The 22,056-nt window shown below is 47.7% G+C and overlaps 1 protein-coding gene and 1 long non-coding RNA gene across 9 annotated transcripts in view; one reads left to right on the forward strand and one right to left on the reverse strand.

The window, feature by feature from the left end:
• The first annotated feature begins 1,203 nt into the window (after positions 1 to 1,203).
• The window catches only part of LOC113006978 (protein NLRC3-like), a 48,255-nt gene continuing 27,402 nt past the window's right edge, over positions 1,204 to 22,056 (forward strand). For 2 of the 7 annotated variants that reach the window (XM_080289367.1, XM_080289368.1), the window contains exons 1-2: positions 1,261 to 1,689; positions 9,183 to 9,340. In XM_080289367.1, the coding sequence (XP_080145493.1) occupies positions 9,301 to 9,340 (40 nt within the window). In that variant the 5' untranslated portion in view covers positions 1,261 to 1,689; positions 9,183 to 9,300. The other 5 variants (XR_013901597.1, XR_013901598.1, XR_013901596.1 and 2 more) reach the window with 5 other exon arrangements.
• Positions 6,057 to 8,311, reverse strand: LOC145420298 (uncharacterized). Of its 2 annotated transcripts, XR_013901600.1 has the most exons (3): positions 7,639 to 8,311; positions 6,771 to 6,894; positions 6,057 to 6,685 (listed from the first exon to the last, which is right to left on the reverse strand). It is a non-coding gene; the product is annotated as an uncharacterized LOC145420298 (long non-coding RNA). The 2 variants fall into 2 exon arrangements; XR_013901599.1 differs by lacking the exon at positions 7,639 to 8,311 and having other exon boundaries at positions 6,771 to 7,632.

Genomic DNA, 22,056 nt, shown 5'->3' on the forward strand with positions numbered 1-22,056 from the left:
TTTGCACATGTAGTACATAACAATAACCTACAGCACACCAGAACAATAGATTCGGCCTACCTTTTAGGCTCAGGTGCAGTGACACAGCTTTAACAAGAAGAAAAGTCAGTCATTCACCACCATCTTTCTCTTCTTCCTACGCACTAAAACCACCAAAGTCCTCTTCTCCAGTGTCGGATACAAACAGGCTCATGATGGCTTCGTCATCCACTCTTCTTCTCTCCTTCGTTGTCACTTTCAAAACCAAAGAAATCCTCATTGTCAGTGTCAGAGTCGAACACCCTCAGAAGGGCCGTGGCGGTGTCCTCCTCTCCATCATGCAGCAGTCCAGCCCTTCAAAATCCGTTGGTGATCGTGGATGTTTTCACACTTTTCCACGCTGTCAGAATCTACCGGTGGAGTTGGGCATAACTTGCTTTTTGGGCATAACTTGCAAGTTTATCGCCGCTCATCATCCACGACTCCCGCTGAACGCGTAGCGCTACTTTGAAGTTTGTTTTTCGCGCTACTTCGTACGGCACTACGTTGCCTGGCGGACGGACATGTGACTAACATACCACTCTTGAACCCCGATCCTTCCGCCAGGCAACGTAGTGCCGTACAACAGCGGAACACACAAAACAAATCATCTTACGATATGACAAAAATCACGGACAATCCATAGAAAAGCCGCACCTGACTAAAAGCCGCAGGGTTCAAAGCTTGTGCAAAAAGTAGCGGCTTATAGCCCGACATTTACGGTAAGTACTTTTGAAAGCAAGTAATCAGAAAAGTAATGGGATTACTTTTGGGGCAGTAATCAGTGATTAGTTACTGATTACTTTTTTCAAGTAACTTGACCAACACTGCCCGTGAAAGTAGAAAAGCTCTATATAAGAATCGGTCCATTTACCATTTCATTGAGAGGAACTACAGTTAAAACTCACCAGTCACAGAGTGTCCCTGACTGCACACTGAGAGGTGAGACAGGCAGACCGCCATTACTGTGTCAGAGAGGCATCTCAGTGGATCGGACTCACGGAGCTCTGTGGGTGGTGTGGATGCCACCCAAGTGGGATACATTCATCCTCTCAGGGCTCCTCACTGTGTCAGCTCAGGATCTGTGGGACGGAGAACAGTCGTGTTTCAGGTCCAGACACATCCTGAAGGAGAGTGATTTAATCAGAGAGTCAGATGAGGAGAACAGAGGAGGAGTTCAGAGCCCTGCTCCAGTAAACAGCTTCCACAAACTCAGAGTCAACAGTCAACAATCAACATAAACGAACTCTGGTTGATGTTGATTGTTGACTTTCTCCTGTGGAGACCTCTGTGTGGTAGGACTGTTTCATTTTCTCATACATGTTTCAGTGATTCCACTGACTCCCTCCTCTCATGCTGACAGGGTGTCTCGGTCCTGTTAGACACTTTGTTTTCTTCACTCTGCTGATTTTTCTCCACCAGACTGTGAGTCATTTTTCATGCTGGCCTCTATGCTGAGGAATGCTCATGTGAGTTTATCTCAGACATCACAGTCAGAGTTCATGTCACAGCAGTTCCATAGTTCAGCGAAGCACACGGAGACACGAGGCAGCCACCCCCCGTTTAAGACAACAAGATTACAAGCAGCTGTGGATCAGAGGACTTGGAGGACTCGAAAGACTGCGATCGACCTCAGCAGTCTTCAGGAAACCAGGTCTCGGTGTCACTGCGGTAAGTCTCTGATGATTCTCTATCGGTCCGTTAGCATCAGACTGTGAACCAGGACAGAAATATTAACCATGAAAGCCTGAAATTTTCAATTATTAAATGTATCCTTTGGGACAGATGCATGAAAAATGTTGGAGTACTGAAAGCGTCCAGCACTCTTGCAAAGTCCCAGGTGTGAGCAAACGCACTAATAAAAAACTTCATACTGTAGAAGATACCTAGTGAAATCATTTTGAAATATTTATATTTCTCAGTGGTGCAAAAATAAAGAATACTTTGTTTACTCGGATACTTTGTTACTTTGTTGGATGGAGCAAATATGACCATCTGTACCACAGAGATCATCAGCACATAGTCTGATCCCAGATTCCAGATGACACTCTGACTCTGAAAATAATCTTGGTAAATAAGTGCATGTGTGTACATATTTGTGCATATCCTTCATGTTTTATTTGGGAATATTAATGAATTGTAGCTCATTGAATTATCACGAATGTGGATTTTTTATGAATATGCCTCTGATATGTTTTAATGTCTCTCACATTACAGCTCCGCATTCACTTTGATGCTGAGAGCAGAGAAAATGTCAGATCTTTATCTTTGTTCCTTATCAGATATATTTATGCTTCAACATACGCCCCTCTGACTCCGCCCCTCGTCTGTCGCTTCCTGGTTCACACAGCTGATGATCACATGAGAGCGCTTCACTCTGCAGCAGACCATCTTCATCTATGACGCTCTTATCTTCAGTCTGTCAACGGTGTGGGACAAAGATGCCACCATCGTGGTTTGATCTGTTCCTCTGATTGGATCACAGAAGTTCATTCCTGTTATGTTTCAGGCTCAGACTGTGATCCTCCAATCACAGCACTCTGATATGACGATGTGATCTTCACTGTGGCGTGCTTCTGTCACCGCTCTTCTTTTTTCCTAGCTCCTTACTGCCGTTCCTGCCCCCCTTTCTGTCATGTCAGGACTCAGGATCACTGCTGGGAGTCTCTGATCATTCAGCTCTCATTTTGAACAGCAGCAAACCAAGCTCAGTGCTCACTGAGACCACAGACTGCTGACACTTTACCATAAACAACACTCCAGCTGTCAAACATGAGAGGCTAAAGTGAACTTTATCAGAAAACCACTCAGATCTGAAGTTTCACTTCCAGAAATGAAGCAGCAGTAAAACAGTAATGCTGAGGACAATCAGCATGGACATGTTTGATCAAAGAGTCCCTGAAACATCATAGACAGATGTTCACGTTAAACGTTATAAATGAAGGGTTGGAGTGGCGACCTTTGGCTTTGTGGATATGTTACCTTCCTGATGAAGCCCTTTCTGTTATTGTTGATGTGAACAGTCACATTATCCCAGCACACAGTCAATATTCATCATAATGAATCCAGATCAGGCTTTCCAAACATCACAGGACAGATCCAGAACAGGCGCAGCAAAAATAGGTACACCGTTTGCTTTACTTGAACACATTTCATTGATCTTAAACTGAAAGCAGGTTAAACCACTCTTCTCCTGACATATCTGAGGGTTTCTTCTGCAATAACCTAATTATTATGGAGACCGGGATCTCTCTTTCCAGACTATGGTTCCAGTTAACATACTACCAAAGCTTCTCAGGTAATTCAAATTTGAGAGGTTTGCAGATTCCTGCTATTTCTGGATTGTTTTTCCGCCTCGTGTCAGATTATTTAAATCTTTGAATTTTCATTTGCTGGGAACGTCTAGCAGAAGCCCCAGTCCGCGAGGTCTTCAACGCACACCTCCGGCAGAGCTTCAATAGCATTCCGAGGGAGACTGGGGACATTGAGTCTGAATGGACCATGTTGTGGTTGCTCCATTTTCCTTTTGTTTTGCTTTGTTCATTTGTCTCTTTTAATTCTATTTTTTTGTACATTTTCAAAATGTTCAAAATAAAGATTCAATCAATCAATCAAACCATGTTCAGCGTCTCCATTGCCGAAGCTGCTGCATTGAGCTGCAGCTGGAAGGTGGTTGGTGCCTGTCGTGGTGGTAACACCCGAACCAAATGGTGGACACCAGAGGTGAAGGGAGCCACCAGGCTGAAGAAGGAGTCCTATTGGGCTTAGCTAGCCTGTGGGACTTTGGAGGCAGCTGACAGGTACCGACAGGCCTAGCAGAATGCGGCTCGGGCAGTGGCTGAAGCAAAAACTCAGGTGTGGGAGGAGTTCAGAGAGGCCATGGAAAAAGACTTTCAGACTGCCTCGAAGAGATTCTGGCAAACCGTCAGGAGTCTCAGGAGGGGAAAGCGGTGCTCTACCTGCACTGTGTATAGTTGGCTGAGAGCTGCTGACTTTGACTGAGAAAATTGCGGTGGAAGGAATACTTCGAGGACCTCTTTAATCCCACTGACAATCCCACCTCATCCGAGGAGGAAGCAGAGTCTGGGGATGATGGGGATGACCCGCCAATTCCCGGCCCCCGATAAAGCTGTCATGGTCCTGGGTCGTGTGACCCAGTGTGTTATGCTTAGCCTATTTTGATGTTTATTATTTTAGGTTCTCTAAGGTAGTCCAGCCATTTGTATATATCACCCCTGCATTACGTCTCCCTTGCCCTTCGTGTGTTTATGTCTGTGTGTCTTGTACTGTCAAGTTCATGCTGTCAGTTATGTCACCTCCCCCTGTACTATGTCTCCCCGGGTCATGTCTCATGTTTCCTGTTTTACTTTGAAGGCCTGCATTCACTGTCAGTGTATTCAGTTTTACTCCTCCTGTCCTGTCGTTAAGTTCATGTGTGTCAGCTGCGTTCCCATGTGTGGTCACTTCCCCTGATCATCCCTCATGTGTATTTAGTCTCTGTGTTTCATACAGTCTGCGTCGCGTCGTCTGTGTTCCCACCCTCCGTGTTTCCATGCCTGGTCTGTTGTCTTCCAAGCCATAGCCTCACCATCGTTTGTTCCCAGTTCAGGGCCCTGTTTCAGGAAGCCGGTTTAGAAAACTCAGAGTGAAAAACGATACGCAGGGTTGAGTAACCCCGAACTGTCCAACTCGGAATATTCGGTTTCAGAAAGGCTGATAACACGTAGTTCAATCAATGCGGAGTTGCTTTAACCCCAAGTGAAACGCGCGGACGAGGATACATAAAGCCCTGATAAGCGGAGCACAGATTAAGCGAGTCACCATGGAGACGGAGGGAAAGAAGGCGCGGTCAATGTATTTCACAGCGCTTGAGGCCGAAATTCTGATGGCAGCATATGCCGATAACATGCAAATTCCGCGGAAAAAAGTAACACAGCCTCAGCTGCAAAAGACAGGGAGCATGCATGGCAAAACATAGCCGACAGAGTCAATGCGTGAGTGTTAATATAAACATTGATCTAGGGATTTCCACCCATTTAACACGTTATTTTATCATATGTTATTTTATTTGTTATTTTATACATTTATTTTGTGACGTGATGTGAGCGCAGGTGCAACCCAACAGGCCCCAAACGTTCCTGGCAGCAAGTAAAAATGAAATATAAAAATATAGTCCAAACAGGTAAGGTGTAATTGTATTATGAGCCATAGTGCTTGGTCTGTTTGTCCCATGTAAATCAATTGCAGTTAGAGGCCACATTAATTTTCTTTCTGTAAGCACTTATTGAAATTATCTGAGCACATTACAAGTACATATTTGCTCACTCTGTATGCTCAAATGTGGCCCGTTATAGCCAACAGAAAAAAAGCGGAGGCCCGAAAAACAGGTGGGGGTCCTCCACCACCACCACTCACAGAGGCTGAGCAGTTGGCCCTCAGCCAAAACAGTGGGCGCCCTGTGGCCGAAGGCATCTCTGCGGGGACATCCTCTGAGTCAATAACCCCGCAAGACACAAGTGCCTACATAGGGGGTAAATTCAAAATAATACATGATGTGCATACATCCTTTCTTCATAGTCACCTTTGCAGTGCTACTCATTCATTTGATAAACTCTTTACCATAATGGATTATTTTGTAGTGAAGTTATTTTCCTACTGATTTTGCCTTCCCTCAGTCTTGGTTGTCTTTGAGAGCATAATGACAATGAAGTGTAAGGTGATTGGTATGTTTGTTAATTGCCATTTGGTCCCTTGTAAGTTATAAGTGACCTGTATGAACCTCATATTCTATCAGTTGATGGTGGTGGTGTACTGCATCTGGTGCAGCCTCCTGTTGAGCCAGACCAACATGCAGTTGTGAGTAATACTCCACAGATCATATGAGTTTACAGTAGAACAGCAATGTTGTTTATTTCTTTACTACAGGAAAATAATGAAGAAACATTGACAGCTGTTACAGAGGAGGAAGCAACAGAGACACTTTATGAGGTTTACATCTTTTAATACTTTGTGTACAGGAAACACAGGCGACCAATAAAGCCAGTTGAACAAAAAATCAGTTTATTCTTCTTTCAACATGTTGAGGTGATGGGTCAAAGGAAATGATTGTGACATATGGTGTCTCTGACTGCGCTTCCATCTTGTATGTCCGTGGGAGGGTCAGGATGTTCATGGTTTGGATCACTGCTGATGTTTGGTTCAGAAGGACAGTGTTCTCCTCTAATTGTGGCAATGTTGTGAAGAATCACACATGCCACAATAATGTCACATGCCCTTTCTGGGGTGACCCTGAGTCTTTGCAGGCACTGGAACCGGGCCTTAAGCATTCCGATAGTCATTTCAATTCTGGCTCTTGTCCTGCAATTAGCCAGATTATATCGCTGCTGTGGGCCCGGTTCAGGGTCAGGGTAAGGGGTAAGCAAATAGGGTAAACATGGATACCCCCTATCACCAAGCAAGTAGCCAGTGAACTCTCCTAAGACAGAAGGATACACTTCAGTTCAAATGTCCCTGAAGCAATTGGTCTTTATATATTTTAAAGTATTTTCAACTCACCATGTCCAAATTTTGTGCTCAGTGTACATTCACGGAATATTTGTGAGTCATGGACAGAGCCTGGCCACTTGGCTTCCACATTTGTGATAATGTTGGCAGCATCATATATGATCTTCACAGTGCAGAGAACACAAATTAGCATCCATTACTATAATGAAATAATTTGTTAGTTTGAAATGCTACAGGGAACTATGTACCTGTACATTAATGCTGTGGAAAGACTTCCTGTTCACATAGTGAAGGAAACGGTTTCCAGGGCCTAATCCGTGGATCGACTTCCTTCGAGGCGTGGACGTCTATCAGCAGAGAATGTCCCTTAGTCTGTAACACAGTCAAATAAATTCTCAAGTAACATTCAAGCATGCCATTCAGCGTGTTAGTACGAGCTCGGGAGCAGCTTGGGAGAACAAGAAAACAGAGACTGCTTTAGATTGTCTTCCCAAAGTGACTCAACTTTATTCACAAGTACAACAGTTTATATACAGGGTAAAATTCATGAGACAGCAGATTATCAGTTTAAACCAGTACAGACCAAGATAAGGCAGCATCTTCCTGCCCTTGGGTGAAGAAGCATCCTTTGTGTAGTTTATCAGTTCAGCTACAATTGTGATTATCTCAGCGACATATTTTCAAGGCACAAAACAAAGAGTTCTTACATTAGTGAAATCTGAAACAAACCATTTGGCCTCAACAGGCGTCTCCTAAAAGATTAAGAAACTAATGTAGCTGAGGGAGTGATCTCTGTGGTATTTCAACCTTGTAACAGCCTGTGATTCTCACACATCAATTCTTGGGTCAAAGAGAAAAATAACTAAAACAAAGGGGCCTTATTGAATGACAGAGTTTTCCTGCATAATGTCACTATAAAACAATATCCAGTAAATGCTCCCATGGTACTAAAATACCTAACACATAGTCTCCTTCATTTACTGGAGGAGCAATGATTGGAATGTGAGTGCCATCTATACAGCCAATCACGCCTGGGAACCCTGAAAATAAATGTAAAATTTAAGTAGTAGTTCAAGTATCACCACATCATGAATTAAGTTTTGTTCATCCTGATACCTGCAATTTTGTGGAATCCCTCTTTGATGAATCTTGTGGGTCTATGACCGGGGAACACCACAAACGAGTGCAGGAGACGTTTCAGTGCAACTGTCACATTCCTGACTGCCCGACAGACGGTAGCCTTGGAAACGTGCTCAGCGTCACCAATATTATACAGAAAGCTCCCGTTTGCAAAAAACCGAAGTGCAATACAAATAATATGTAATGAACTGAGAGCATGTCCGCGATGTGTCACATGCGTAATATATGGCCTGAGGATGTTATCCAAATAACTTATAGATTGTGCTGAAAAACGGTAACGTTCGCACAGAAAATCATCAGGAAATGATAAAATGTCCAAACGCGCTCTGATCACTCTCTCCCGGCGGAGAGCTCTGCGGAGAATTTGGGCTTCACGATCTACTGGCTCTTCAAGGAAGGGACACGCCATGTCTGACACTTCCTACTGTCAGGTTTCCGACAAAGGGGCGGAGACAGTCAGGGTTAGTTGTAGTAAACCTGCTAGGGGGCAGGTTAGCTTCACGGAGTGTGTCGTCATAGTGACTCACTGAGGCTTCATCTGAACTCGCTTTGTGAAACCGAAAACCCAGAGTTTTCGTTAACTCAGGGTATACTTACTCAGTTTTTCCACTAAACCGGCTTCCTGAAACAGGGCCCAGGTTTCTGTTTAGCCACGTTATCCCTGCTGTATTTGTACACCTTGTTTTCAGCCATATTAAAGGCTCGCCTTCTCTTAAAGCTCACTCCCGTCTGCTCACTCGTGTACGCACCTGGGTCCATTACACGCATTCTCCACTCGGTCCGTCACAGCGGACCGTGACAAAAGCGGAAGAAGATGGATGGATGGATGGAATTTTCATTTGCTGATGTGGGAGCAGGAGGAGGTCAGGGGTCCATGTTATTAGCTAAAGTCATTTTAATGTCTTCAGGCACTGATGTTCCACAGCCCGGGGTAGGCAAGAACTAAAAACATAAAAAAGAAAAAGATAAGGACTTAGTAACAATAACTGAAGGGACACTGGATTATATGGATGGATGGATGGATGGAGCGACCATGGTTCAGGGGGTTGGGAAGCTCATCTTGTAACCGGAAGGTTGCTTGTCCGATTCCCAGCTCTGTCTGTCCTGGTCATTGTGTCCTTCACCCAACCGCCTACTGGTGTTGGCCGGAGGGGCCGATGGCGCGATATGGCAGCCTCTCTTCTGCCAGTCTGCCCCAGCGCAGCTGTGGCTACAACTGTGATTTGCCTCCACCACTCTCACATTCCACCAGTGTGTGAATGTGAGAGTGAATGAATAGTGGTTCTGTAAAGCACTTTGAGTGTCTAGAAAAGCACTATATGAATGCAGTCCATTATTATGAATGGAGGGATGTATAGACCAGTTTCAGGCCTCAATGGTGTTCACTTAAAAGTATCTGAACTCTCTTGGTGTGTGAATGCCATTAAAATAAAATAAAAACCCTGTGGGCTTACTTTGTGTTTGGATAATGGTGCTGGTGGAACATGCTGTCTAACATGTCACTCCAAAATCTCCCACAGGTGTTCAGCTGAGATCAGCACTTCATCTTCCTGCTCATCAGAGCATTCAGCAGTTCTACCGACATCCACCTCTGCATTAGAGTTCCCACTGGATCATCCTTAGGTTTATGTTGTAAGGATGGATGGACCTGTAGAGGAGAAGAAGATGGGATCTGCAGGTAGGAGATAAGTTTGTCTCAGTACATGTTAATGAGGCAGAAACACATGCAGTCCAAGCTACCCAGTCATAGCTGTTGTTGTTTCCATGGAGAACCTGCTGCTCTTCATCACTCAGACCCTTAATGTCAGGGTGGCCGGACTGGAGATGCGCTAACTCCATAGAGGGTGTCACACGGTTTTCTCATAGAAACTCTGAGAAGAAAAAAAATCTGATCTGGATTAAAAGAGATATTCATTCAATTCAATTCTGTCCAAATTTATTTATAAAGCGCCAAGTCACACAGTCGCCTCAAAGCACTTTATATTATAAGGCAGATCCTACAACAATACATACAGAGGAAAAACCCAACAATCATATGACCCCTATGAGCAAGCACAATGGGAAGGAAAAACTCCCTTTTAACAGGAAGAAACCTCCAGCAGAACCAGGCTCAGGGAGGGGCGGGGCCATCTGCTGTGATTGGTTGGGGTGAGAGAAGGAAGACAGGATAAAGACTTGCTGTGGAAGAGAGACAGAGGTTAATAACAGATATGATTCAATGCAGAGAGGTCTGTTAATACATAGTGAGAAGAAGAAACACCCAGTGCATCATGGGAATCCCCCAGCAGCCTACATCTATTGCAGCATAACTAAGGGAGGATTCAGGGTCACCTGGTCCAGCCCTAACTATATGCTTTAGCAAAAAGGAAAGTTTGAAGCCTAATCTTGAAAGTAGAGATAGTGTCTGTCTCCTGAATCCAAACTGGAAGCTGGTTCCACAGAAGAGGGGCCTGAAAACTGAAGGCTCTGCCTCCCATTCTACTTTTAAATACTCTAGGAACAATAATATGTATATCCATATTGTTGTGCTGTGCACTGAACTAGTGATGGTAAATTTGATTCTTTTTACTGAATCGAGTGTTAATGAGTCACTCACCAAAGTGAATCGGATTTTTGAGTCATTTGATTCACTGAGTCAGTTGACCAGAGAGTGCGAAAATTTTACATTTTCACTCAAACTTAATTTGTTTCCCTTTTCATGTAAATCCCACTGCTAAGACGAATGATTAAAAAAAAAGAACACACCTATTTTATAGAGAAAAAAAGAGCAAAAACATTTCTAAAATTAAACAATTGTCATGGTCCTGGGTCGTTGACCCAGCGTTTTGTGTTTTGTGATTATTTCCCTCTGTTCTAGTTATTCTGTGTCCTCCCCCCTTGTGTCCGGTTCGGGTTCTAGATTTCCTGTTTTGTTCTGAAAGTCTGTGTCTGTTGTCATTGTGTTCAGCTTGTGTCCTCCAGTCATCATGTGTATTCAGATCAGCTGTTCTTCCCTCCTGTGTGTGATTACCTGATTACCTTGTGTGTGTATATTTAGTGGGTGTCGGTCTGTGTTCGTTGTCGGCTCGTCTGCATTCATCCGTGTGTCTCTGCGTTCTATGGTGTTCCTGTCTCTGCGTCTCTCTGCCCTGCACCCTTTTGGTATGGTCCCAGGTTTGTCACTTAGTTTCTCCCAGTTTAGGTTTTCGTTTGTAATTACTCATGCTTCATTGCCTGTTTTTGCCACTACCACCCTGTAAATAAACGTCACTCGTATCATCAGTTTGCTTTCTACTTGAGCTCTCAGCTAAGGCGGTCGCACTTTTCTCCTCTCCTCCTCACCCTTATCTTCCCTGCTTAGCCTCTATGTCCTTGTCTTGTCTTGTGTGCATTTACTTTCCCTGGAACAGTCTCTCACTGTCGTTCTCTAAAACCTAAAAGAGAATTATGGATTTGATCAACTGGTCTCTGAGTGCTATTGACACCCTTTTCCCAACGAGAAGTCTGGGCTCGGGAGAGCCTGAGTGCCCTGGAGGGACTTTCCCTGCCGGTTACACGATGGACGGGTGGCAGAACTGGAGGACCGTGTGCCTGGCGGGACTGTCGATCGAGGACGCTGAAGATATCTACCTATTCGGAACCATGATAACAGGGTTCATGCTGATCGGCGTTGGCTTAGCCCTGGTTTATCAGAGAAATAAGAGAGCGGAACCGGCTGTTCAAACCCCCACAAGGCTGCCCGCTGGATTCGAAGCGACGGGACGAGGCGCGACCTCTCACAACGAACGTAATATGGTCAACACCTTGGAGACGCTTACAGCTGCTGTGAAGGCTCAAAACAACACCATTGAGCGTATGAGGGGAAACATCAGAGAAAGGCCTGCTCAAAATGACACCCTTGAGCGACAGTTGGAAAACATCGCGGAACGGATCACTGCAGTTGTGAGGTCTCAGAATCAAAAGACTGACAACACCATGGAACAGAAGTTTGATACCATCATGGGGAGGCTCGCGGCTCTCCAACGGGAGATCGAGGGACCAGTGTCAGAGGGCTAAATTCGAGCTGCTCACAAAGGAGAAATCAACAATATTCAACATTTGGACACCACGGCGCCAGCTGCTAGGCCCAAGGCTGGAGCCCACCAAAACAACTCCCTGATAACGACTGTGTGATGACTATTCTTCCCGTCCCATGAAGGCCACCTGGGTTGGCTGGCAGACTGTTTACTTAGCCTGATAGAGCGAAGGACACTGTCTCTGCTGAACTATGGACACGCACACACATACACTTACACTGATAGGCACTCACTCATCCCCCCTCCCTTTCCAACGCCTTCGATGCTTGTTTCCGGCGAGGGAACACGGCGGGTCTGTGTGCCGCGCTGGAATGATAGCGCTGTGCAGGGTGGCTGCTGTGTTTCTTCAGATTACTCCTCACCCCCCACCCACCCCTGTGGCTTGTCATGTCTTCACAATGTTGTGCTGTGGACATTTATGTGCTTTTTTGTGCAAAGGAGTTTTTTTGTTTCCTGTTCTCATGCTGTCCTACCATGGAAGCACAGCATGAGTAGGAGTCTCTTTTTTCCTCTTGTACTTTCCCCACTGTAGTGTACATTTCAATGTTTTTTCCTGATTCTACCAATCTCCGACCTGTATCCCCATGTAATGTTTGTGCTATATGTGTAAGGTCGGGGGGGTCCCATTTCACTGCAGGGCAACCTGCATGTGACGAATAAAGCTTTGATTGATTGATTGATTGATTGCTGCATCTTGGGTCCTCCTTTTCCTCCACTCCACACGGCTCACTCCGCCAGCCGTGACAGTACGAGCCGACCAGACATGGACCCAGCGGCATCCGCACCTCCCGAGGAGCTTCGGGAGGAACTAATTGACTCTGTTTCCAGGTTGGTTAACCTATGGCTCGAGCATGAGGGGGAAGAGTGTCTCCGCGCTGTAGAAGCCAGGCTACAGCAGCTCATCTCTGCTCACTCCTGGCTGCTGGACTCTCTTCACCCGCTCGCAAAGGACTTCATACTCAACGAACTGCACCTTCACCCACCAGCCGCTACCGCTTCCCAACTCAGCCCGGCGGCGAAGATTTTGCCCGGCCCGCCGGAGGTTTTGCCTGCCGGAGGTTTTGCCCGCCGGAGGTTTTGCCCGGCCCGCCGGAGGTTTTGCCCGGCCAGCCGGAGGCTTTGCCCGGGAGGAAGCGACGATCGCGCCGTCGGCGCATCACCCCACAGCCGAAGACTAGGACTTTGGAACTGCCAGCTGTGGTGAGTGAAAAGGACCCTTTTTCTGTTTTGGACTGTGTGTCTGTTTATTCCGGGGCTGTGTTTTTTGAGTCGGCTGCCCTGCCGGTAGCTCAGTTAGCTGCCCAGCAGCCACTAGCTCAGTTAGCCGCTCAGCCATCATCTTCACCAACTCCTCCTGTACAACAGGTTAAGTCCATCCAACCTGAAAAGAACTATTTTTCACCTGTTCATGTCAAGCAGAGAGACACACCACATAACGCAGTAATCAGTCCCCAACAGAATAGAATAGAATAGAATTCAACTTTATTGTCATTGCACATGCACAGGTACAGGGCAACGAAATGCAGTTTGCATCCATCCAGAAGTGCTTAGTGATATAGATATATTACAATATATATTAGCAATAATATAGATATGTAAGTATATTACAGAAATGGGTCTATTATGTTATAATGTACACGGTATGAAGTATGTTGTGAATATTCTATAACTATAAGTATGTACAGGCTGTAGTAAGTACAAGCTATGTACAGGATATGGACAGAATATAAATATGAAAAACTATACAGAATATGAAATAAATAACTTTACAGGAATCTGAGTGTGACAAAGTGGGTGAGAAGACCATTTGTCTACATTCTTAGTTAACATTCTTGTTTTGATTTAACCATATTTCACATGTAATCTGCAATAGGCAAACATCTACTATCCCGGGTTTGTTTATGTTCTGCACTTTTACAGATTATATAATATAACATCTTGGTTTAAATCAATTCATGCAAGTTTGTTAAGTTAACATGTTATTTATTTCAACTGTTAATTTGTATTGTTTGAACTTACCTTTACCTACCTGTCTTCCAGAAGCAAAAGGAGGAAATGTAGTTCTACTTCCTGCTTTATACCTTCTGGGTTCATCTGAGGTCACAGGAAGAGACCAAGGGCAGGAGGGGAAGAATTCTTATAATTTAATAAAGTTGATTTTAAAGGGTTTATAAAGAAATAGATTTAATGTTGTGATATGTATTGATTACACCAGAGTTTATGTTGCCAGTCAAGAGGAGTAGTAGAGGATGAATATAATCATGTTCATCTCACCTACCTACTGAATGGAATAGTCCAGAGGAGAACGTGTTTGATTAAGGGGACTATTTAAGCAGACGAACTCAGGTGTTTCAGAAGAAGGGTTCAGGTCAGTGTAGCTGTGTGCAGTTTGACCTTAATTTCCGTTGATTTAAGTTCAGTTATGTTTATTTGAATTGAGTTTATTATAGAGTTGAGTTTCTTATTTGTTTCTTTCTAAATATTCTTGGGCCACAGAATGGTGAATAAATCACTTGCTACACTGGACAGCATCAGTCTCCTGCACTTCTTTGACCGCTTAAGTCGAGTCCTACCACACTGAGATATACAGCTATACAGAAATGGGAACTATGCAAGTTGTAAACAGTTGTAGGGTTAAAAATTATCGTATGTACAGAATGATTGTTTACACAGGGCTATACAGTAGTGCAGTTAAGGTAAGTGAGGGTGTGGATAATTTCTACAGAGGCTATATAAAGTGCTAGTGGTTGTGAGTGGTGGTTCACTCCATGTTATTATTGTGTGTTTGAGGGTACAGTTGTCCATTGTGTGTGTGTGTGTATGTTCAGTCCATGAGTTAACGTGGGTCAGATGTCAGGAGGCAGAGTTCAGGAGTCTGACAGCTGTGGGGAAGAAGCTGTTCCGGTACCTGGTGGTCTTAGTCCGGAGGCTCCTGTAGCGCCTCCCAGAGGGCAGGAGGGTGAAGAGTCCATGTGATGGGTGACTGGGGTCTCTGATGATTTTCCCAGCCCTTTTCAGACACCGCTTCCTGTAGATGTCTTTTGTGGCAGGAAGTGGTGCTCCGGCGATGCGCTGGGCAGTTTTCACGACCCTCTGCAACGCCTTCCGGTCCGAGGCAGAGCAGTTCCCGTACCAGACTGTTATACAGTTGGTCAGGATGCTCTCGATGGTGCAGCGATAGAAGTTCACCAGGATGTCTGAGGACAGGTGGTTCTTCCTCAGAGTCCTCAAGAAGAAGAGGCGCTGGTGAGCCTTCTTGACCAGCTTGGAGCAGTTGGTCGTCCAGGTGAGATCCTCGGAGATGTGGACTCCCAGGAACTTGAAGCTGCTCACACGCTCCACAGCCGTCCCCTTAATGTGGATGGGTGGATGTGGGTCAGCATTCCTCCTGTAGTCCACGATGAGCTCCTTGGTCTTCTCGGTGTTAAGCAGCAGGTTGTTTGTGTCGCACCACTCAGCCAGACGATCCACCTCCTCCCTGTAGGCGGCCTCATCGTTGTCACTGATGAGGCCAATCACCGTGGTGTCATCTGCAAACTTAATTAACAGCTGGCCAGTACAGAGACTGTGACGCACTCCAGGGCCTCCCCAGAGGCTGGGTTCCAGCCCCTGATCGACTCTGGACCCCTGGAAGTTAAGAAGCCAGCTGAGGACTGCATCCGGCTGTCGCTGCCTGAGCTGAGTCAATGCTCCGTGCAGCTGCAGTCTGCCTTGTGTTTGCCAGAGGCCCGTGCGCCTGCTGGTTCTGACCCGTTCCTGCCAGAGGCCCGTGCGCCTGCTGGTTCTGACCCGTTCCTGCCGGAGGCCCGCGTGCCTGCTGGTTCTGACCCGTGCCTGCCAGAGGCCTGCGCGCCTGCTGGTTCTGACCCGTGCCTGCCAGAGGCCCGCGCGCCTGCTGGTTCTGACCCGTGCCTGCCAGAGGCCCGCGCGCCTACTGGTTCTGACCTGTATGTTCCAGGGGCCCCGGTGCCCACTGGTCCAGAGACTGTTTTCGCTGGGGGGCCCTAGGAGCCCGTCCAGCCTCCTGCTTCGCCTGCTGGGGGGCCCGAGGAGCCCGTCCAGCCTCCTGCTTCGCCTCCTGGGGGGGCCCGAGGAGCCCGTGGAGCCCGTCCAGCCCCAAGACTCGTCAGCTGGAGGGCCCGAGGAGCCTGTCCAGCCCCAAGACTCGTCAGCTGGAGGGCCCGAGGAGCCCGTCCAGCCCCCTGCTGCGACATCATCATCTGCCTCGCCTGGCCCGGCTGCAGCATCATCATCTGCCTCGCCTGGCCCGGCTGCAGCATCATCATCTGCCTCGCCTGGCCCGGCTTCGGCATCAGCTTCAGCTTCGCCTGGCCCGGCTTCGGCATCGGCTTCAGCTTCGCCTGGCCCGGCTTCGGCATCGGCTTCAGCTTCGCCTGGTCCAGCCTCTGCTTCGGCCTCGCCTGGTCCAGCCTCTGCTTCGGCCTCGTCTGGTCCAGCCTCTGCTTCGGTCTCGTCTGGTGCTGCGACGGCCACGCCACCTTCGGGTCCCGAACTACCGCCTCGACATCGGCGGTCATCTGCCAGGCCGCTGGTGGAGCGTCATCGTCAATATGGACGACCTCCTAGATGCCGCCGCTGCCTTCCGCGCGGTCGGCCTCCAGACTTGTGTCATCGCCGCCGTTGCTGTCTGCACGGTCGGCCGCCTGAACGGTTTCCTCGTCGCCGTCGTTGCTGACCGCATGGTCGGCCGCCTGAACGGTTTCCCCGTCGCCGCCGCTGCCGTGTGCACGGTCGGCCCCCTGAACTGCCTCCGCTCCGCCACCGCTGCCTTCTGCTCGGTCGGCTTTCGGAGCTGTGTCGCCGACGTGGCCGGCCTCAGAAGATGAACTGTCCTGGACTTCTGAGTTGTCAGCCTCCGGGCCGGCCTCCTGAACTGTGTTTTGTTCTCGTGCTCCAGCATGTGTGTTTTTGTTTTGGACAATTCCCTCGGTTCGCTGGAGCTTGTTTTGTTCGGTGTTGGTCCCTCCGTCCTCGGCCCCCGCCGCCCGCCCTGGGTTGGTCGTCTGTTTTTGTTTTGGGCTGTCTGGAGCCAGCCCTTGGAGGGGGGGGTACTGTCATGGTCCTGGGTCGTTGACCCAGCGTTTTGTGTTTTGTGATTATTTCCCTCTGTTCTAGTTATTCTGTGTCCTCCCCCCTTGTGTCCGGTTCGGGTTCTAGATTTCCTGTTTTGTTCTGAAAGTCTGTGTCTGTTGTCATTGTGTTCAGCTTGTGTCCTCCAGTCATCATGTGTATTCAGATCAGCTGTTCTTCCCTCCTGTGTGTGATTACCTGATTACCTTGTGTGTGTATATTTAGTGGGTGACAACTGTGTTCGTTGTCGGTTCGTCTGCATTCATCCGTGTGTCTCTGCGTTCTATGGTGTTCCTGTCTCTGCGTCTCTCTGCCCTGCACCCTTTTGGTATGGTCCCAGGTTTGTCACTTAGTTTCTCCCAGTTTAGGTTTCCCTTTGTAATTACTCATGCTTCATTGCCTGTTTTTGCCACTACCACCCTGTAAATAAACGTCACTCATATCATCAGTTTGCTGCATCTTGGGTCCTCCTTTTCCTCCACTCCACACGGCTCACTCCACCAGCCGTGACAACAATTTCCTATCAAAATTGCTTAATAAACATTTATTTTGTTTATTTGTATTTTATTAGTATTTTCCTTAAGTGTGTTAAATATATATTTTCTCATCTAAATGTCCACTGCGCTGTGAACCAGGGGGCGGTAATGCGCCTTAACATTGGTTGCCAACCAAGAAGAAGAAGCTGTGAGCCAGGAGGGAGGGGGTGAGTGAGTGATTCGTTCGCTCGCTCTATGGCTGTGTCCCAATTCAGGGTCTGCACGCTTGAAGTACGCGCACTACGCGTACTACGTACGGTGCGTACTATAAGTACGAGAAGTGCGGAAGTGAGAGGCTTGTGAAATGGGATGGTATACGCTTCGTCACGCTGTTCAGGTTGCCTAGTAACCATGATACTAACCGCGAGACACGTTACATACAGCTTTGATTGACAGAAATGAAGGAGAAAAATGTTTTGTTGGTCATTCATTTTTGTCATGACATCACTTTAGTTGAGTATCTGAGGCTGAGACCACGGGACTGTGAAACATGATTGTTGGGGTTCATTTCTGTGCTGAACAGTCATTTAAGATTAGTTAGTAAATAACAATTAGTTAATGTTGTTCATGAGACTAAAGTCATCTCACTGTGGTATTGTAAATATAATATGGCCAATATTATAGGGCTTTGGAGCGTGATGTCACGGGGGTGGGCGTGGAAAGGATTTTGGCCCGATCCGCCATTTTGGGGGTCTAGTGCAAGTGAAAAGGGAGCGAAGGCACACACAACAGCCATGGTTCGTATTTGCCGTGTGGTCGGCTGCAATGTTCGATCACACGACCGGCAAGAGAATAAGCTTGAAAATTGTTTATCTTTTCATTCTTTCCCAACCTGGAAGCAACACGAGGCAGCTCGTGTATCGATGTTAGCAAACGAAGGCGTCTAGCCTGGATAGCAGCTGTGAGACGAGCTGACGTGCAGTTCTCTCCCATCTCCAGATATCTGTTGGTGCTCCAGACATTTTCATTCCAGTAAGTTCTAAATATGTTCATATCACTCTTTATAGCCTATTAGTTTTATTTTCGATGCGCTCTGAGGTCATAGCAAATTAGAACAAACATCCTACTGAGTGATTTTGCAGAACTACCTTCTATGTTTCACGGAGACATGGCTGACCCCCACCGTGCCGGACCAGGCCGTAACTCCGTCGGATTCATTCTTTGTGCTCCGCGTGGACAGAATGGCAGAGTCGAACAAAACCAAAGGTGGAGGAGTGTGTTTCATGGTAAACAGAAAGTGGTGTGATGCCAGGAGCATTTCTACTCCAGCGGCTGCTCGCCACATCTGGAGTTCCTGAGCATTAAGTGCCGCCCTTTCTATCTGCCCCGTGAGTTCACCTCGGTCATCGCCACGGCGGTCTACATCCCACCCCAAGCGGACACAGGTATGGCTTTGTCCGAATTACATGATGTGCTGAGCTCGCTTCAAAACAAGGACCCGGGCGCAGCCCTCATTGTAGCAGGAGACTTTAACAAAGCGAACCTCAGACAAGTCATGCCAAACTTTTACCAGCATGTCTCGTGTCCAACGAGAGGGGATCGGATTTTGGATCACTGCTACACGCCATACAAGCAGGGCTACAAAGCTGTCTCACACCCAGCTTTTGGGAAGTCTGACCACAACGCCATCTTCCTCATCCCCCAGTATAAACAAAGCATACGGAGGGAAGAAGTAACCACGAGGGAGGTAAAACGGTGGACTGCCCAATCAGAAGCTACGCTACAGGACGCACTCAACGATGTCGACTGGGACATGTTCAGAGCATGCGCAGTCGACATCAACGAGTTTACGGAAGTAGCAGTATGCTTCGTCAATATGCTAGCGGAGGAGATTATCCCCACTGCGAGAGTCACCACATTCCCAAACCAGAAACCGTGGATGGACAGATCGATCCGCACTGCAGTGAACGCCAGGACCGCCTCCTACAACGCGGGTCTCGCCACTGGCGATATGAGCGCCTACAAAGCGGCCTCATACGGCGTGCGGCGCGCGGTGAGAGATGCCAAACGCCGGTACCGGGAACGTGTGGAGTCCCGCTTCCACCAGGGCGACACACGGAGTATGTGGCACGGACTACGCACCATTACGGACTACAAAACCAGGGACACTGCGCTGATCAACGCTGACTCTGCATTCACCAACGAGCTGAATCGGTTCTACGCCCGTTTCGAGGTTAGCCAGGCGGCTAATGCTATCTACCGCCTGACTACCGAGGACAGTGACGTCATCAGCGAGAGACCGGTGACCAGCATCGCGGAGCATGACGTCCGAGCGGCACTGAGGAGAGTGAACACAAGGAAAGCGGCGGGGCCAGACGGCATCACCGGCTGTCTGCTGCGCTGCTGTGCTGACCAGCTAGCAGGTGTGTTCACTTACATCTTCAACGAGTCCCTGGCGAAGTCTGTGGTCCCCACATGCTTCAAAAGATCCACCATCATCCCTGTGCCCAAGAACAGCAAACCCTCATCCCTGAACGATTACCAGCCAGTTGCACTGACCTCGGTAGTAATGAAGGTGTTTGAGAGGCTGCTGAAGAACATCATCTCCTCCTCCATCCCAGACACCACAGATCCGCTGCAGTTTGCCTACAGATCCAACAGATCCACAGAGGATGCCATCGCCCACGTCCTACACACCACTCTCAGCCACGTGGACAAGAAACAGGGTAACTATGTGCGAATGCTGTTTGTTGATTACAGTTCAGCGTTTAACACAATAGTGCCCTGCAGACTGTTCACAAAGCTGAGGGATCTGGGACTTAACAGCCGTCTGTGTGCATGGGTGTTGGACTTCCTCACTGGCAGAACTCAGGTGGTGAGGGTGGGTAGTAGTAGTAGTAGTATAGTATTTATTTATTGTCACTGTCAAGAACAATGAAATTGCGTTTGGGGCTTCCATACAACCCAAAAAAAGAAGAAAATAATAAATACCCCTTAAAACCCAAGTGTACATATTTAACCCAGTGTGACTCCAATGCAATAAGACAATCCTTAGCAATAATGTTCGTAGAAATTCAGACAAAGACCTGAGAAACATGACAAAATACAACAATGCAACCCATTCAATATTATTGTACTGTGAGATATGATATCAGATATGATAGTTATCTATTTAAGAAAGAGGGGGGGGGGGCAGGAGGGGGAAGAGAATAAAGATATGATGCACCAATGCAGACCAGTTCATTGCTATTAAGAAGTTGGATATGGTTATTGTCCGTGAGAGGGGGGCAGAGAGTTCAGGAGCCTCACAGCCTGTGGATACAGGCTGTTGGCCAGTCTGGATGTTCTGGCCTGTATAGACCTGTACCTTCTCCCTGAGGGCAGCAGATGGAAAAGGTGGCGCGCAGGGTGATGTTGGTCCCGCAGGATACTGTGCACCCTCCTCAGACAGCGAGTGGGGAAGATATTACTGATCTCTGGCAGACTTGTTCCAATAATTCTGCCAGCTTCTTTCACCACCCGCTGGAGTGCTTGCTGATCGACCTTGGTGCAGCTGGGGAACCACACTAGAAATCCATACGTCAGAACGCTGCTGATGGCACAGTTGTAGAAGTTCAACATCAGAGATCTGGGAATGTGTGCGCTCCGCAGTCTCCTCAGGTAGTAGAGGCGCTGTTGGGCCTTCCGTGCAACTGAGGTGATATGGTTGCCCCAGGACAGGTCCTCGGTCACAGTTACCCCCAAGAATTTAAAACTGCTCACCCTCTCCACCGCCTCACTGCCAATGAAGAGAGGCAGATGGTTGTTATGACCCCTCTTCCGGAAATCTACAATGATCTCCTTGGTCTTTTTGGTGTTTAAGACCAAGTTAGTAGATGCGTCTCTAACAGCATCACCATCAACAGAGGAGCACCTCAGGGATGTGTCCTCTCGCCACTGCTCTACTCCCTCTACACTTCAGACTGTGTGGCCACCCATGGCTCCAACACCATTGTGAAGTTTGCTGACGACACAGTGGTGTTGGGTGCCATCTCCAACAACGATGAGACGGCCTACATGGATGAAGTGAAGAATCTGGCATCATGGTGCCAGGACAACCACCTCCAGCTGAACGTCAGCAAGAACAAGGAGCTGGTGGTGGACTTCAGAAGAGGTCAGCACAGAGACTACAAGCCCATTATCATCAATGGAGCTCCAGTGGAGAGGGTGCAGTCCTTCAAGTATCTTGGTGTCCACATCTCCTCAGGCCTGACATGGGCTGCCCACATTCAGGCCCAGACCAAAAAGGCTAGGCAGCGCCTGTATCACCTACGACAACTGAGGAAGTTCAGGGTCTCTCCAAAGATCCTCAGGATTTTCTATACAGGCGCTGTGGAGAGCATCCTCACACAGAACATGACATCGTGGTTTGGGAACAGCTGTGTGAAGGACCAAAAAGCTCTCCAGAGAGTGATCCGTACAGCAGAACGCTGCTGCAGGATTGCTCTCCCCCCGCTTCAGGACACCTACACCAGGAGATGCCGGACTAGAGCAGCGCAGATACTGAAGGACCCGTCCCATCCTGGCAACAAACTGTTCCAACTTCTGCAATCTGGTAGAAGGTTCCGCATCTTCCGGGCAAGGACAGAGAGACTCAAGAGGAGCTTCTATCCCCAAGCCATCCGTGCCCTAAACACACACACCCGCCCTCTCACATCATCTATAATTGACTGAGACAGGACTCTTCCAGACACTCTAAACCAAGGCACAATGTACATTTCAATTCCTTTAAT

This window comes from Astatotilapia calliptera, chromosome 15 (genome assembly GCF_964374335.1).
Source record: "Astatotilapia calliptera chromosome 15, fAstCal68.1, whole genome shotgun sequence".
Taxonomy (NCBI): Eukaryota; Metazoa; Chordata; class Actinopteri; order Cichliformes; family Cichlidae; genus Astatotilapia; species Astatotilapia calliptera.